We start from the raw sequence: 17,332 nt of genomic DNA on the forward strand, positions 1-17,332 counted from the left end.
GTCAGTGAGAGGTGAGGATCATTTTGTCTGACTTGGGCAAGTTGAGGCAGGTCATCTGGATGAAGGGACAGTGGATCCTCACCTCTGTGACATAGGTCAACCTCGCTGTCGGTGACTGGTCCCTCCTCAGACAGCCCCGCGATTTCCAGGGTCCGTTCCTCAAGGCGGGGTGAGGACTCTAATCTCGGGAAGTAGCCTCCCCTTCATCTTGACACCTTCCCGCTTATTTTGGGCTATCTTCTGCAGGGACAAAGAGAGAGCTTTGTGAGCCATGTGCTTGATGGATCAGTGGGAGTCTATTGCAGGTTGCATGTGTGGGCACTGCAACTGGGCATGAAGGGGTTGTACTGGTGGGTGCTACGGGCTGCTGAGGAACAAGCAGAAAGATAAGATGTGGGGAGGGCTTTTAACATTCATTTACAGGATGTGGGCATCGCTGGTTAAGCATTTATTACCCATCCCTTACCCTTCAGAAGGTCATGGTGAGTTGCCTTCTTGAACTACTGGAGTCCTTGAGGTTACGGTACACCCACTATGCTGTTAGGGAGGGAGTTCAGGATGTTGTCCCAGTGACAGTGAAGGAACAGCGATATATTTCCAAGTCCGGGTGGTGAGTGACTTGGAGGGGAATCTCCAGGTGGTGGGGTTCCAGGTATCTGCTGCTCTTGTCCTTCTAGATGGTAGTGGTCGTGGGTTTTTGCTGTCTGAGGAACCTTGGTGAGTTACTGCAGTGCATCTTGTAGATTGTACACATGGCTGCCACTGTTCATTAATGAAGTGGAAGGGGAGCAATCATGCGGGTTTCTTTGTCCCATAGTGTTGAGCTTCTTGTGTTGTTGGAGCTGCACTCATCCAGGCAAGTGGAGAGTATTCCATTACACTCTTAACTTGTGCCTTGTAGATGGTCGACAGGCTTTGGGGGGGTCAAGAGGTGAGTTACTTGCAGTAGGATTCCTAGGCTTTGACCTGCGCTCGTAGCCATAGTGTTAATATGGCTCGTCCAGTTCAGTTTCTAATTAATGGTAACCCCAAATATGTTGATTGTGGGGGATTCAAAGATGGTAAACATAGATCATAGATGCCATTGAATGTCAAGGGGCGGTGGTTAGATCCTCTCTTGTAGGAGATATTTGTGTGGCGTTAAGTTCATGAAGCTTGTTTTGAATCGCTTGGACGTTTGCCTCACCCCCGCCTCACCGGACTGTGCCATACTTGTGTGATGCAAATGTAACTTGCCACTTGTCAACTCAAGCCTGAATATTGTCCAGGTCTTGCTGAATGTGGACATGGACTGCATCATTATCTGAGAAGTTGCAAATGGTGCTGAACATTGTGCAGTCATCCACAAACATTCCCACTTCTGACTTTATGATGGAAGGGATGTCATTGATGAAGCAGCAGAAGATGGTTGGGCCTAGGACACTACCCTGAGGAACTCCTGCAGTGATGTCCTGGAGCTGAAATGATTGACCTCCAACCACCACAACCATCTTCGAACGCACTGCAAGGTATTCCCGCGCCCGCAGAACGCCGGGACCCATCCGGATCGCAAACTCCCCCCCCCCCCCCCCCCCCCCCCCCCAAGCAACCCTTCTACCTCACCAGTGCCCGGGACCCTGCCAGACGCGACCCCGGAAACGTAACCAGCGCCCTGGTCCCCGCCAGCGCCCTGGACCCAGCCAGACGGAACCACCTACCTTCCACAAGGCCCATCGGATCCCAGGATCATCCAGCAGCAGCCGCCAACTGAGGAAGCGAGGGAAACGCGGCGGTCTGCAGGTTAGAGTGAAGCAACGCGGTTTCAAGACCCCTCTCCCCAGCATACTCCTGGCAAACGTCCAAGCGATTCAAAACAAGCTTCATGAACTTAACGCCAGACTTACCTCTCAGAGGGAAGTAAGAGACTGCTGTGTGCTCTGTTCCACAGAGACATGGCTCACCCCCGCCTCACCGGACTGTGCCATACAACCTGAAGGCTTCTCTATTCACCGGGTGGACCGCACGGCATCTTCAGGCAAAGCGAAGGGTGGAGGGGTTTGCCTCCTCATCAACTCCTCCTGGTGCTTGGATGTAGCGACCCTGGCGACCTACTGCTCCCCAGACCTGGAATACTTGACCGTAAAGTGCCGCCCATACTATCTTCCACGTGAGTTCACTTCAGCCATTATCACAGCGGTCTACATCCCACCCCAGGCAGAAGTGAGGAAGGCGCTGGATGAACTGTACACAGTCATAAACAACTACGAAACAGAACACCCGGAGGCCTTGTTCATCGTGGCCGGAGACTTCAACAAGGCCAACCACGAGTGTACTGCCAAAATTCCACAAGCACATCCCCTGTCCCACCAGGGGCGACAACACTCTTGACCACTGCTACTCAAAAATCAAGGGCGCCTACCGTTCCATCCCCTGACCGCATTTTGGGAAATCAGACCATAAGACTGCCCCTTCTCCCGGCTTACAAGCAGAAACTCAAGCAGGAGAATCCAGCTAAGAAGGTTGTGCAGTGCTGGCCCGAGGAGACAGAAGAGCTCTTGCGTGACTGCTTAGAGACAGTGGACTGGTCCATATTTAAGAACTCAGTGACTAACTTAAATGAGTATGCTACCACCGTCACAGACTTCATCAGCAAATGTGTGGACGACTGCGTGCCAAAGAAAGCAGTACGTACGTTCCCCAACCGGAAACCATTGCTCAACCGCGAGATTGACTCCCTACTGAAGGACAGATCTGAGGCGTTCAAGGCACACGACCCTGTCCTATACAAGAAATCCAGGTACGACCTCCGCAAAGCCATCCGAGATGCCAAGAGAGAATATCAAACTAAGCTCGAGTCACAGACAGACTCTCGGCGGTTGTGGCAAGGACTAAACAACATAATGGGCTACAAAGCGAAGCCGAGCAGAATCTCTGGCAGCAGCGCATCCCTCCCCGATGAACTTAATGCATTCTATGCTCAGTTCGAGCAGGTAACCAACAATCTGCTGTCGAGTGCCCCAGCAGCCCATAATGAAAAATGAAATGAAATGAAAATCGCTTATTGTCACGAGTAGGCTTCAAATGAAGTTACTGTGAAAAGCCCCTAGTCGCCACATTCCGGCGCCTGTTTGGGGAGGCTGTTATGGGAATTCACCCATACCCACCATCACAGCTTCCGAAGACAGATCGGCCTTCCTGAAAGTGAACCCGCGGAAGGCGACGGGCCTGGATGGGATCCCTGGTCGTGCACTCAGAGCCTGCGCATACCAGCTGGCAGAGGTATTCACAGACATCTTTAACCTGTCCCTACTACACTCCGAGGTCCCCACCTGCTTCAAGAAGACCACCATCATATCGATACCAAAGAAGAACCAGGCAACGTGCCTCAATGACTACCGCCCGGTGGCCCTGATGTCAGTTGTAATGAAGTGCTTCGAGAGGCTGATCATGAAGTGCATCACCTCCGTACTCCTGGACCGCCTTGACCCACTTTAATTCGCATACCGTCGCAACCGGTCTACATCAGACGCCATTTCCCTGGCCCTACACTCGTCCCTAGAGCATCTCGAAAACAAGGACTCCTACATCAGACTCCTATTTATTGACTACAGCTCCGCCTTCAACACCATAATCCCAGCCAAACTCATATCAAAGCTCCAAAACCTAAGACTTGGCTCTCCATTCTGCAACTGGATCCTCGATTTTCTGACCAACAGACCACAATCAGTAAGAATGAACACCAACACCTCCTCCACAATAGTCCTCCATACCGGTGCCCCGCAAGGCTGTGTACTTAGCCCCCTACTCTACTCCCTGTACACACACGACTGCGTGGCAAAACTTGGTTCCAACTCCATCTACAAGTTTGCTGATGATACGACCATAGTGGGCCAGATCTCGAATAACATAGAACATAGAACAGTACAGCACAGAACAGGCCCTTCGGCCCTCAATGTTGTGCCGAGCCATGATCACCCTACTCAAACCCACGTATCCACCCTATACCTGTAACCCAACAACCCCCCCCCTTAACCTTACTTTTATTAGGACACTACGGGCAATTTAGCATGGCCAATCCACCTAACCCACACATCTTTGGACTGTGGGAGGAAACCGGAGCACCCGGAGGAAACCCACGCACACAGGGGGAGGACGTGCAGACTCCACACAGACAGTGACCCAGCCGGGAATCGAACCTGGGACCCTGGAGCTGTGAAGCATTTATGCTAACCACCATGCTACCCTGCTGCCCCTATAACGACGAGTCAGAATACAGGAGGGAGATAGCGAACCTGGTGGAGTGGTGTAACAACAACAATCTCTCCCTCAATGCCAGCAAAACTAAAGAGCTGGTCATTGACTTCAGGAAGCAAAGTACTGTACACATCCCTGTCAGCATCAACGGGGCCGAGGTGGAGATGGTTAGCAGTTTCAAATTCCTAGGGGTGCACATCACCAAAAATCTGTCCTGGTCCACTCGTGTTGACGCTATCACCAAGAAAGCACAACAGCGCCTATACTTCCTCAGGAAACTAAGGAAATTCGGCATGTCCACATTAACCCTTACCCACTTTTACAGATGCACCATAGAAAGCATCCTATCGGGCTGCATCACAGCCTGGTATGGCAACTGCTCGGCCCAGGACCGCAAGGAACTTCAGAGAGTCGTGAATACCGCCCAGTCCATCACACGAACCTGCCTCCCATCTATGGACTCCATCTATACCTCCCGCTGCAGGGGGAAAGCGGGCAGCATAATCAAGGATCCCTCCCACCTGGCTTACTCACTTTTCCAACTTCTTCCATCGGGCCTGAGATACAGAAGTCTGAGAACACGCACGAACAGACTCAAAAACAGCTTCTTCCCCACTGTCACCAGACTCCTAAACGACCCTCTTATTGACTGACCTCATTAACACTACACCCTGTGTGCTTCATCCGATGCCAATGCTTATCTAGTTACATTGTCTATCTTGTGTTGCCCCATTATGTATTTTCTTGAATTTTGTTTAATTCCCTTTTCTTCCCATGTACTGAATGATCTGTTGAGCTGCTTGCAGAAAAATACTTTTCACTGTACCTCGGCACACGTGACAATAAACAAATCCAAATCCAAATCTTCTTTGTGCCAGATATGACTCCAACCAGCAAAGAGTTTTCCCCTGATTCCCATTGACTCTAGTTGAGCTAGGGCTCCTTGATGCCATACTTGGTCAAATTATGCCTTGATGTCAAGGGCAGTCTCTCTCACCTCACCTCACCTCTGGCATTCAGCTCTTTAGTCCATGTTTGAACCAAGGCTGTAACGAGGTCAGGAACTGAGTGGCCCTGGCAGAACCCAAACTGAGCCTCCATCAACAGGTTATTGCTGAGTAAGTGTCGCTGACAGCACTGTTGATGACTCCTTCCATCACTTTGCTGATGATGGAGAGTAGACTGATAGGGTGGTAATTGGCTGGGTTGAATTTGTCCTGTCTGTTGTGTGCAGGGCCTACCTGGGCAATTTTCCACATTGCCGGGTAGATGCCAGTGTTAAAAACTATACTAGAACATCTTGGCAAGGGGTGCGGCAAGTTCTGGAGCAGAAGACTTCAGAACTATTGCCTGGATATTGTCAGGGCCATAGCCGTTGCAGTATCCAGTGTCTTCAGCCGTTCCTTGATATCACGTGGAGTGAATCGTATTGGCCGAAGACTGACATCTTTGATGCTGGGGTCCTCCGGAGGAGACCGAGATAGATCATCTACTTGGCACTTCTGACTGAAGACTGTTGCGAATGCCTCAGCCCAGCCTTTTGCACATATGTGCTGGGCTCCTCCATCATTGAGGATGGGGACATTTGTGGAGCCTCCTCCTCCAGTGAGATGTTTAATTGTCCACCACCATTCACAGCTAGATGTGGCAGGACAACATGGGAGCACAGTGGTTAGCACTGCTGCGTCACAGCGCCAGGGACCCGGGTTCAATTCCGGACTTGGGTGGCTGTCATGTGGAGTTTGTGCATTTTCCCTGTGTCTGTGTGGGTTTCTCCTGGTGCTCCGGTTTCCCCCTACAGTTGAAAGATGTGCAGGTTAGGTGGATTAAAATTTCGTTAGATGGGGTTATGGGGATTGGGTAGGGATGTGGGCATTGGTAGGGTGCTCTTTCAGAGGGTCGGTACAGATTCGATGGGCCGAATGGCCTCCAACTGCAATGTTGGGTTTCTATTCTACATAGCTTAGATCTGATGCGGTCATTGTGGAATTGATTAGTTCTGTCTATTGCTGCTTGTGCTGTTTGGTACACAAGTAGTCAGTGCTGCGTTGTAGCTTCACCAGGTTGACATCCCATTTTTCGGTATGCCTGATGTTGCTCCTGGCATACTCTCCTGCACACTTCATTGAACCAGGGTTGATCCCCTGGCTTGGTGGTAATGGTAGAGTGGGGAATATGCCAGCCCATGAGATTATAGATTGTGGTTGAATACAGTTCTGCTGCTGATGGCCCACAGCGCCTCATGGATGCCCAGTCTTGAGTTGCTATATCTGTTCGAAGTCTATCCCATTTAGCATGGTGGTAGTGCCACACAGCACGATGGAGGGTATCCTCAATGTCTCTACAAGGACTGTGTGGTGGTCACTTCTACCAATGCTGTCACATGGACAGTGCAAGGTGTCAGCTCGTGATTTGTTTGGGGTGGGGGGGGGGAGTTGAGAGTTTGAGGAGTTGCAGGCAGAGCTGATGCCAGAAGTGAGGTGGTAACTTACCCTTGCAGCTCAGTGGAGTCATTGGTCTTCTGCCGCTGGTCATCCTGGTCTTGCTCCCTACACTGACAGCCGCTGCCACTGCCTCCCAGGCAGTATTGTTGACTCTTCGACCCCCTTGAGAGAACAGGATGCCCAGCCTCTCAAATGTCAAGAAGTGTGGCCAGGGAGGTATCCTCAAAGCGAGCAGCAGATCTGCGCCCTGCCCATGTGTTGACTGGAAATGAGTGGTGAGGGAGTGTTTAAAAGCAACTTCCCCTTGTTAGCGGCGAGACGCTGAGGCGCAAGTCTGACAAATCAGAGAGCAAGATGGATCTTAACGGCGAGAAGCTCGTGGGGGCTCCATTTTCTGTTAAAATGGGCCTCGATCTCGCCAACATGGCCAGCGAAAATCATCCCGCCAATTGCGCCCAAAACAACACTTAGAAGTGTTTTCGTTAAATCCCAACCTATATAGCAAAGAATCATTTTGATCAATTATGCAGTTGGGGAGTGATTTTAAAACTGGATGTTATGGTGTCTTACTGTAAATAATGCATTCCAGATCAAGGATATAGTCCAGATATGATTGCAGTCAAAGTTTATATTGATAATGGCACCTCCCTGGTTTCAAAATCATCCTTAAAATCTTTCTCTCTCACTACCCATTTGCCCTCCCAGCTTTTTCCATTTTACACCCCCGTATACCATAGATATTTACTCCTTGCAGTTTGCATTTGTAGGATTTTTTTGTTCTGACATTGCTTTTTCCTTTCTCTATGCCTCTTGAGAATATACCCATTGCTTGACCAATGGGATGTAACAAATGGCTGCTGGCCCATATTTATGCAGGCTTTCGTCTGCCTTTGTGATTATGGCAATTAATTTGCTTCTCTTGGCGCCCATCACCCCACTGCTGTTAGATGTCTGTAATGGTCAAAAATCAGAAAAATAAAGTCCCAAGATCCCCAAGGATATTGAGGGCCATGGAACCAAGGTGGGAAAATTGAGTTAAGATATAAATCAGCCATGCTCCAACTGATTGGGGAAGATGGTGTGTTGGTATTGTCACTGCACTAGTAATCCGGAGGCTTAGGTTCAAATCCCACCATGACAACTGGTAGAATTTAAATTAAAGTAATAAATCTGGAATTGAAAGCTAGTCTCGGTAATGATGACCATGACGATTCTTATTGATTGTTATAATCCGCCATCCATACCTGGTCTGGCCTACATGTCACTCCAGACCCACTACAATATGGTTGACTCTTGACTGTCCTCTGAAATGGCTGAGCTGGCCAATCTGTTAAAGGGCATTTAAGGCAACAAATGCTGGCCTCGCCAACGATGCCCACTGCCCATGAAAAGAACAGGCTCAAAGGGCTGAATGGCCTTCTCTTCCTATGCCCTGCTTTCCCCCCCACCTGAAAGTGAACAACTGTAGCACTGTTTTTTAAAAAGAAACACTATCCTGTGAAATAGCAAACACTCTAGAAAATATATGGTAGCTTTGTTGTGATTCACACTGTAATTTAGAGAGTGACTATCATTTCACCTGCAGGATGTCAATCGATCAAAACAGAAGAGACATCAGACAGATTTTGGGAGATGTGCAGAGAGTTGGTGGAATAGCTGTGGACTGGATTTACAGCCACATTTACTGGACTGATTCTGGAGCCAAGACTTTATCTCTTGCCACTCTGGATGGATTGAAAAGGAAGACACTGTTCAGTAAGAATCTGATGGAACCTGCAGCTATAGCAGTCGACCCAGAATCAAGGTATGTCTAATGCCTTCCTACCAGCAGCACTTTTCGGTCTCGTAACAATCCATTTTGTACTTGGTTGCTCAAAGTTCAGACTGAGTAGGAACCAAGATGTTAGTTATTCTAAGTAAATGTTTAATTCAAAGTCCCACTAGCTCTGCACAGTTACTAAAAGTTGTATTAGCTCACAAAGAAACTCCGATTTCAGATTGATAGTTCAACTCAGCCAACAGGTGAACTGACCCTGCTGAACCTTGGGTGTAATCTTTGGGAGTCTTATTCTTTATACAGGGTCTACTTAACCTAAATTAAATGATTTGTTTGGATTGAAGGATTAAATAAATCTTCTGGGAAGAGGCCCTGGTTTATTTCAGCGGCAGGCGAATAGCGTTCTGTGGAACTAGTAGTCACGGGGGGGGGGGGGCATAGTGGGTAGCACAGTTGCTTCACCGATCCAGGATCCCAGGTTCGATTCCCGGCTTGGGTCACTGTCTGTGCGGAATTTGTACTTTCTCCCCGTGCCTGCATGGGTTTCCTCCGGATGCTCCGGTTTCCGTCCACAGTCCAAAGATGTACAGGTTAGGTGGATTGCCCATGCTAAGTTACCCTTAGTATCCAAAAAGGTTGGGTGGAGTTGCTGGGTTACAGGGATAGAGGGGAGGTGTGGGCTTAGGTGGGGTACTCTTTCCGGGGGCCGGTGCAGACTAGATGGGCCAAATGGCCTCCGTCTGCAGTGTATCTTTGCTATCAACACATTGTCCCACTCAGACTGGTCACTGGTCAACATCACACTGGTCACTGGTGCACATTACTACTGGTTTTCAGAAACAACCAGTCATGATGACCACGCTGGGAGTGCACAGGCAAGTTTATTCTTATTCTCAGTGCAGTTCGTGGAGATCTTTAAAAATGCACACCGATCTCTCTGGCAGGTCCTGCCCCGTCAGAGGTTCCACGCAAACCACTTCCCAAGACTCTGAGTGCCAGAAAACTGGAGTGAAAGCTCGACTGTGCATCTGTGGAAATGCACACAGTTTTCAGTCTGAAACTGGCACTCTGACAAATTTTGGGAAAATTCCACCCAGTCTTTTTTAAATTTATTTTTCAATTAAGGGGCAATTTAGCGTGGTCAATTCACCTACTCAGATGTTTATGTGAGTTTCCCTCCCCACAACCTGAATATCTGCAGGGTTGTTGAATTGACCACGCTAAATTGCCTTAAATTGGAAAGAATGAATTGGGTACTCTAAATTTATTTATTTTTAAAATTCACCTTCTCTGCACATCTTTGGGTTATGGGTTTGAGATCTACGCAGACACGGGGACGTCCTGGATGTTCATGTAATCAACATCCATAGGGAATCCCTTACCAATCACATTAGCTACTCCTCAAAAAATGTGAGTATGTTGACTTCCGGTGTGGACCATGGAGTAAGTGGTCACACACAAGGCAGCTCCAGCCCAAGATGACAGAAAATAGCTCTTTTTAATTAATACGGGGCGGAATATTGATGAAAAGACGTAGGTGAATGTTGGAGGAGTACTTTCCCCCAGGATAGGTATGTCCCTTGGTTACCAGAGCCGGCAGAAACAGTGAGGGATTTGGCTGGAGCTGCAGCAGGCGGGGGAAGGGCAAGCTTAAAGGCTTCAAACTGACTTGATGGCCTTTATTAAAGCTGAATTCCAGCAGCCGAGGGAACAACTGCGAAAAGATCTCGCAAAGGCATTGAAGAAGCGGTGACGGGACTTCCGGTGGCGGCCATGGAGGAGTAGGTCGCGCATTCGGCAGCTCCCGTCTGGAATGGACTCTCGGACCTTTTTTCAGGAGTTTTCACGGACTTTTTGGGGCGGATTGGTGAAGCGAACACTGCCAAAAGGATTTTCTCTCTGTTGTATGGATAGCTGGACCAGGAGTGGCCGGGTGAAGCGTTTAAATCCCAACAGACAGAAGCGTGCGGAGCGGGCGCCGAGGCACGGCATGGCGGCTGGTATAGACCAGGGTCCATGGGCTCAGTGGGCACAGGAGCAACAGGAGTTCCTTAGGAGCTGCTTTGCTGATCTTAAAAAGGACATGCTGGCCCCGATGAAGGCATCAATAGACCAAATAATCGCAACTCAGGCGACACAAGGGAAAGCGATTAAGGAGATAGAGAAAAAGCTATCCGACCATGAGGACGAGTTGGACGTATTGGCCCTCAAGGTGGAAGCGCAGGATGACCTCCACAAGAAGTGGCAGGAGAGGCTGGAGGACCTAGAAAACAGGTCCAGGAGACAGAACCTGAGATTTGTGGGCCTCCCCAAAGGTGTGGAGGGGTCAGAAGCGGGAGCATTTGTGTCCAAGATGCTGGAGACAATGATAAGGACGGGGGTTTTCCCTCGACCCCTGGAGCTGGATGGGGCACACAGAGCCCTCGCAAGGAAGCCCAAGGCGAATGAACCGCCGAGGGCCATGGTGGTGAGATTTCATCACTTCTCGGACAAGGAACTTGTCTTGTGGTGGGCAAAAAAAAAAGGAGCAGCAGGTGGGAGAACAGCGTGATACGTATCTACCAGGACCTGAGTGCGGAGCTGGCCAAGAGGCGTGCTGGATTCAACCGGGTGAAGGCGACCCTCTTCAGCAAGGGACTGAAATTTGGGATGCTACACCCAGCGAGGCTATGGGTCACGTACAAAGAATGGCATCACTATTTTGAGATGCCGGACGAGGCATGGTCATTCATCAAACAAGAAAAGCTGGACTCTAATTAATGGACAGTTAAGCTGTGGGGCTGGGTAACGTGTAAGGTGCGTGTAAGGGCTGTGGTGGTGGCTGGAGGGTGCAATGTTTTCGGCAAAGTTGAGATATGGAGGTGGGATGGGGCCCTGTACTTAATGCGATTTTTTGGGAAGTTGGAGCCTTGGTTCAACAAGTGTCTCCTCACGGGGCAATGTTGTGTCTTCTGTTAATTTTTAGTTTCGTATTACTATTTACTCACTGGGCCTGGAGAGGTAGCTTAATTGGTTTATTCATGTGGGGAGAGGGGTCCGGACAATGAGGCGACAGTCTGATCGGTGCCAGGGCCGGGAGCTGGCGGGGTCAGCATGGGTCAGCTGACTCTCGGGAGCGTAGTGGGGGGGGGTGAGCAAGTGCTTGGCGGGGGGTTTATGGGTTGTGGTGCTGTTGGGGGGTAGGGGAGGGGGGATGCTGCTTTGTTGACAGAGGAGATATCAATTCCAGGGTACCAATTGAGGGTCGGGCGGTGGATCCCTGCGGGGACGCTCGAGGAAGCGAAGGGCGCAGGCTTAAAGGCAGTTGTCAGAGGGGAACTCATCTCAACTCGATCCCATTGGGAAAAGAGAGAAAGAGCGGAGAGGGAGAGACTGGTGGAGGAGATATTCCGAGTGGACAGGAGATACGCGGAGGCCCCCGAGGCGGGGCTACTGAGGGAGCGGTAGTCTGCAGGCGGAGTTTGAACTGCTGACCACAGGGATAGCGGTAGCACAGCTGAGGAAGGCAAGGGGGGCAGCCTATGAGTATGAGGAAAAAGCGAGTAGAATGCTAGCACAACTGCGAAAGAGGGAGGCGGCCAGAGAAATCGGGAGAGTAAAGAATAAGGAGGGTAACACGGTCTTGGATCCAGGGGGGTGAACGGAGTCTTTAAGGAATTCTATAGTAAACTATATGAGTCAGAGCCCCCAACGGGAGCAGAAGGGATGAGGCACTTTTTGGACTAGTTGAGGTTTCCAAAGGTGGAAGAGGACCTGGTGGAGGGGCTGAGGGCCCCGATTGAATTGGAGGAGATTGTCAAGGGTAGAGGGCATGGTATCGGGTAAAGCCCCGGGGCTGGACGGTTACCAGGTAGAATTCTATAAGAAATTTTCAGAAATATTGAGCCCACTCCTGATGAGGACCTTCAATGAGGCTAGAGAGAAAGGAACCCTCCCCCCAACAATGTCACAGGCCTTAATCTCACTCAATCTTAAACGAGGGAAGGACCCGGAACATTGTGGGTAATACAGGCCGATTTCGCTTTTAAACGTGGATGCCAAATGCTAGCTACGTAAAGACAAAGACCCAACGGAATGTGGGTCATACAGACCCATATCTCTGCTGAATGCAGACGCCAAAATACTGGCCAAAATCCTAGCCAAAAGGCTAGAAGACTGTGTACCTGAGGTGGTCACAGAGGACCAGACGGGCTTTGTCAAAGGTAGACAGCTGACCGCGAACATCAGGCGCCTGCTGAACGTGATAATGACCCCCTCCGGGGAGAGAACACAAGAGGTGATCGTCTCCCTGGACGCAGAAAAGGCCTTCGACAGAGTCGAATGGATATACCTCATAGAGGTACTGGAGCGGTTCGGGCTTGGAACAGGGTTCACAGCTTGGGTAAAGCTCCTGTACAACGCTCCCATGGCGAGTGTACAGACCAACAATACCAACTCCCAATACTTCCAGCTGCACAGGGGCACCAGACAAGGATGCCCACTGTCCCCGCTGCTGTTCGCACTAGCAATCGAACCGCTAGCAATCGCGCTCAGGGCAGCAAAAAATTGGAGGGGGATCCGAAGGGGAGGTAGAGAGCACAGAGTCTCACTCTATGCGGATGATCTGCTCCTCTATATCTCGGACCCACAAAGCAGCATGGACGGAATCATCGCGCTCCTGAAAGAGTTTGGAGCCTTCTCGGGCTACAAACTCAACATGAGCAAAAGTGAGATCTTCCCATTACACCCGCAAGGGGGGGGGGGGGGGGCAACACTAAAGGGGCTGCCGTTCAAACAAGCCCGACATAAATTCCGCTACCTGGGGATCCAAATAGCCCATGACTGGAAAGGGATCCACAAATGGAACCTCACCAGCCTGACGGAGGAAGTTAAAAAGGACCTGCAAAGATGGAACACACTCCCGCTCTCCCTCGCGGGGAGAGTTCAGACGATCAAAATGAACGTACTGCCCAGGTTCCTCTTCCTGTTTAGATCCATTCCGATCTACATCCCCAAGGCCTTTTTCAAAGCGCTGGACAAACTCATCATGGCGTTCGTATGGGGGGGTAAAAATGCTAGGATCCCAAAGAAGGTCTTACAAAAAACAAAAACCAGGGGAGGGTTAGCCCTCCCGAATCTACAATTCTACCACTGGGCAGCAACAGCCGAGCGAGTAAGGGGATGGATCCAGGAGCCAGAAGCTGAGTGGGTGCGTGCGGAGGAGGCCTCCTGCATGGGAACCTCCCTCCGGGCCCTCGCCACGGCAGCACTCCCATCCCCACCCAAAAAACACTCCAGCAGCCCAGTGGTGACAGCCACCCTCCAATCCTGGAACCAACTGCGGCAGCAACTTGGCCTGACCAAAATGTCGAACAGGGCTCCCATCTGCAACAACCATAGGTTCAAACCAGCACTGACCGACGCCACCTTCAAAAGGTGGAGGCAGGACGGGGGGACACTGACAGTCAGGGACCTATAAAACGGACGACAGGATCGCAACACTGGACGAACTGACAGAGAAATTTCAGCTAGCTGGGGGGAACGAGCTACGGTACCTGCAGCTCAAAAACTTCCTACGAAAGGAGACAAGGACGTACCCACAACCGCCACGACAGACACTACTGGAAGACCTACTGGACGCAAGTATCCTAGAGAAAGGGAACTGTAGTGACATGTATGACCGACTGGTAGATAGGGACGACACCGTACTGGACGCAACAAGGAGGAAATGGGAGGACGACCTGGGGATGGAGATCGGGTGGGGACTCTGGAGCGAAGCACTGCATAGGGTCAACTCCACCTCCACGTGCGCAAGGCTCAGCCTGACGCAACTAAAAGTGGTACATAGAGCCCACTTAACAAGAACCCGTATGAGTAGGTTCTTCCCGGAGGTGGAAGACAGATGTGAACGGTGCCAAAGAGGCCCGGCCAAACACGCCCACATGTTCTGGTCCTGCCCCAGACTCGTGGAGTACTGGACAGCCTTCTTCGAGGTAATGTCCAAAGTGGTGGGAGTGAGGGTGGAGCCATGCCCGATAGTGGCGGTCTTCGGGGTTTCAGAACAGCCAGATCTATTCCTGGGGAGGAGGGCGGATGCCCTTGCCTTTGCCTCCCTGATCGCCCGCCGTAGAATCCTGTTTGGCTGGCGGTCAGCAGCACCGCCCAGAGCTGCGGACTGGCTGTCCGACCTCTCGGAATCTCTCCAAATGGAGAAAATCAAATTTGCCATCCGAGGGTCGGACGACGGCTTCCACAGAACGTGGGAGCCATTCATGCAACTGTTCCGGGACCTATTTGTGGCCAATGTACAAGAGGAAGAATAGTCGGGGGAAGGTAGCGGGAGGGGGGGGGGGGCTACAGGTTCGTTACGGGGGTTCGATGGCTAGCTAAGGCCCAAAACCAAGCTAAATAAACATGTTGAGGGGGGGAGGGGGGGGGGGGGGGGCGCAGTTACTACTACGAAGATGCTTACCTGTAAATATGTATGTTAATTTTTGCGTGTTTGTTTTTGTTTGTTTTTTTTTTTCTCTCTCCTAACAATTTGTAATTTGTTCAATATAAAATACGAAAACTGAATAAAAACATTTATAAAAAAAAAAAAATGCTAGCTACGATTCTGGCCACAAGAATTGAGGATTGCGTCCCAGGGGTGATAGAGGAAGACCAGACTGGGTTTGTTAAAGGCAGACAACTCAATACCAATGTCCGGAGACTTTTGAATATTATTATGGTGCTCTCAGAGGGAGGGGAGGTGGAGGTGGTAACAGCGATGGACGCAGAAAAAGCCATTGACCGGGTGGAGTGGGAGTACCTGTGGGAAATGCTGGGGAGGTTCGGGTTTGGTGAGGGCTTTATTGGCTGGGTGAAATTGCTGTACCAGGCACCTGTAGCAAGTGTATGTACAAACCGGCTGAGGTCGGGGTACTTCGAGGCAGGGGTGTCCCTTCTCCCCGTTACTATTTGCCCTAGCTATAGAATCACTAGCTATGGCGCTGAGAGCCTCGAGGAACTGGCGGGGACTGGTTCGCGGGGGGGGGGGGGGGGGGGGGGGGGGGGGGGGACATCGGGTCTCGCTATACGTGGATGATTTGCTCCTGTACATTTTGGACCCTGTAGAGGGGATGGGGGAGGTTCTGCGGATCCTGAGGGATTTTGGTCGTTTTTCAGGGTACAAACTGAACATGGGAAAGAACGAGTTGTTTGTGATCCAGGCCAAGGGGCAGGAGGAAAGACTGAAAGAGCTGCCACTCAGGATGATAGAGAAAAGTTTTTGTTACCTGGGTATACAGGTGGCCAGGAAATGGGATGCCCTGCACAGGCTCAACCTGACCCGGTTGGTGGAACAAATGGAAGGGGACTTTAGAAGATGGGACATGCTCCCGCAGGGAGGATGCAGACCGTGAAAATGACTGTCCTCCCCAGATTTTTGTTTGTCTTTCAGTGCCTCCCCATCTTCATCCCTAAGGCCTATTTTAAGCGGGTGAGTAGGATCATTACGGGCTTTGTGTGGGCGAATAAGACCCCGCGAGTAAGGAGATCGCTGTTGGAGCGCAGTCCGGGGGGGTGGGGGGGGGGGTTTTGGCACTGCCGAACTTTTGCAACTGCTACTGGATGGCCAGTATAGCTATGATTAGGAAGTGGGGGAGAGGGTGGCGTGGGAGCAGCTGGAGGCGGCATCATGTAAAGGTACTAGTCTGGGAGCTTTGATAACAGCTCCTTCGCCGTTTTCGCCGACCCGTTAATCCACAAGTCTGGTGGCGACACTGCGGAGCTGGGGACAGTGGAGGAGGTACAAGAAGGTGGAAGGAGCGTCAGTCTGGACCCCGATATGCAACAACCACAGGTTTGTCCTGGGTAGGATGGCTGGTGGCTTCCAGAGCTGGCAGAGGGCAGGCATCAGAAGGATGGGAGATCTGTTCATAGACGGAAACTTTCCCAGTTTGAAGGCGCTAGAGGACAAATTTAATCTGCCGCCAGGAAACGCCTTTAAATATCTGGAAGTACGAGCCTACCTGAAAAAGCAGGCCTTCCCGACGCTGCCGCCACTGAGGATACAGGACAGGGTGGTCTCCGGCACCTGAGTGGGGGACGGGAAGGTGTCAGATATCAGAACTACAGGAGGCGGAGGAACCCGGTGGAGGAGCTCAAGGGCAAGTGGGAGGAGGAGCTAGGTGAGAATTTGGAAGCGGGTCTGTGGGCAGAGGTCCTGGTTAATTCCTCCTCATCATGTGCCAGGCTCAGTCTAATTCAATTTAAGGTGGTCCACCGGGCACACATGATGGCAGCGAGAATGAGCAAGTTTTTTGGGGTAGAAGACAGTTGTATGAGGTGCAAGGGCAGCCCTGCAAACCACGTCCTCATGTTTTGGGCATGCCGGAGCTTGGAGAGTTCAGGCAAAGGTTGGCGAGGGCAATGTCCAAAGTGCTTAACACACGGTTGGTGCCGAATCCAGAGATAGCGATCTTTGGAGTGTCAGAAGACCCGGGAGTTTAGGGGGCGAAAGAGGCCGACATGTTGGCCTTTGCCTCCCTAATGGCCCGGAGACGGATTTTATTAATGTGGAGGGACTCGAAGCCCCCGAGTGTAGAGACGTGGGTTAACGACATGGCTGGGTTTCTCAGCTCCGAGAAAATAAAGTTTGCCTTAAGGGGGTCTACGCGAGGGTTCTCTCGGAGGTGGCAGCAGTTCGTCGACTTTATCGGGCAAAATTTAAATATCAGCAGCAGCATTTTAATGGGGGGGGGAGTGAGTGCTTCTTTGGGATGGTGTGGGAAGACTGGGTCGCGTGAGGTAATGTCTATTTAATTGTTATTGTATATTCTCTTTTTACACTATGTTAATGTTCACTCTAGTTTGTTTTGTTATTATTGTTATTACTGTTTTATTATGAAAAATTCTG

General features: G+C 50.8%; 1 protein-coding gene across 5 annotated transcripts in view; it reads left to right on the plus strand.

Annotated features, from left to right (window-relative positions):
* The window catches only part of LOC119953175 (very low-density lipoprotein receptor-like), a 91,545-nt gene that overhangs the window by 38,486 nt on the left and 35,727 nt on the right, over window positions 1-17,332 (plus strand). For all 5 annotated transcript variants that reach the window (XM_038777133.1, XM_038777134.1, XM_038777132.1 and 2 more), the window contains exon 6: window positions 8,263-8,481. In XM_038777133.1, coding sequence (XP_038633061.1) covers window positions 8,263-8,481 — 219 coding nt within the window. The remainder of the gene's footprint in view (window positions 1-8,262; window positions 8,482-17,332) is intronic.

The sequence above is a fragment of the Scyliorhinus canicula genome, chromosome 18 (genome assembly GCF_902713615.1).
Source record: "Scyliorhinus canicula chromosome 18, sScyCan1.1, whole genome shotgun sequence".
Classification (NCBI taxonomy): domain Eukaryota; kingdom Metazoa; phylum Chordata; class Chondrichthyes; order Carcharhiniformes; family Scyliorhinidae; genus Scyliorhinus; species Scyliorhinus canicula.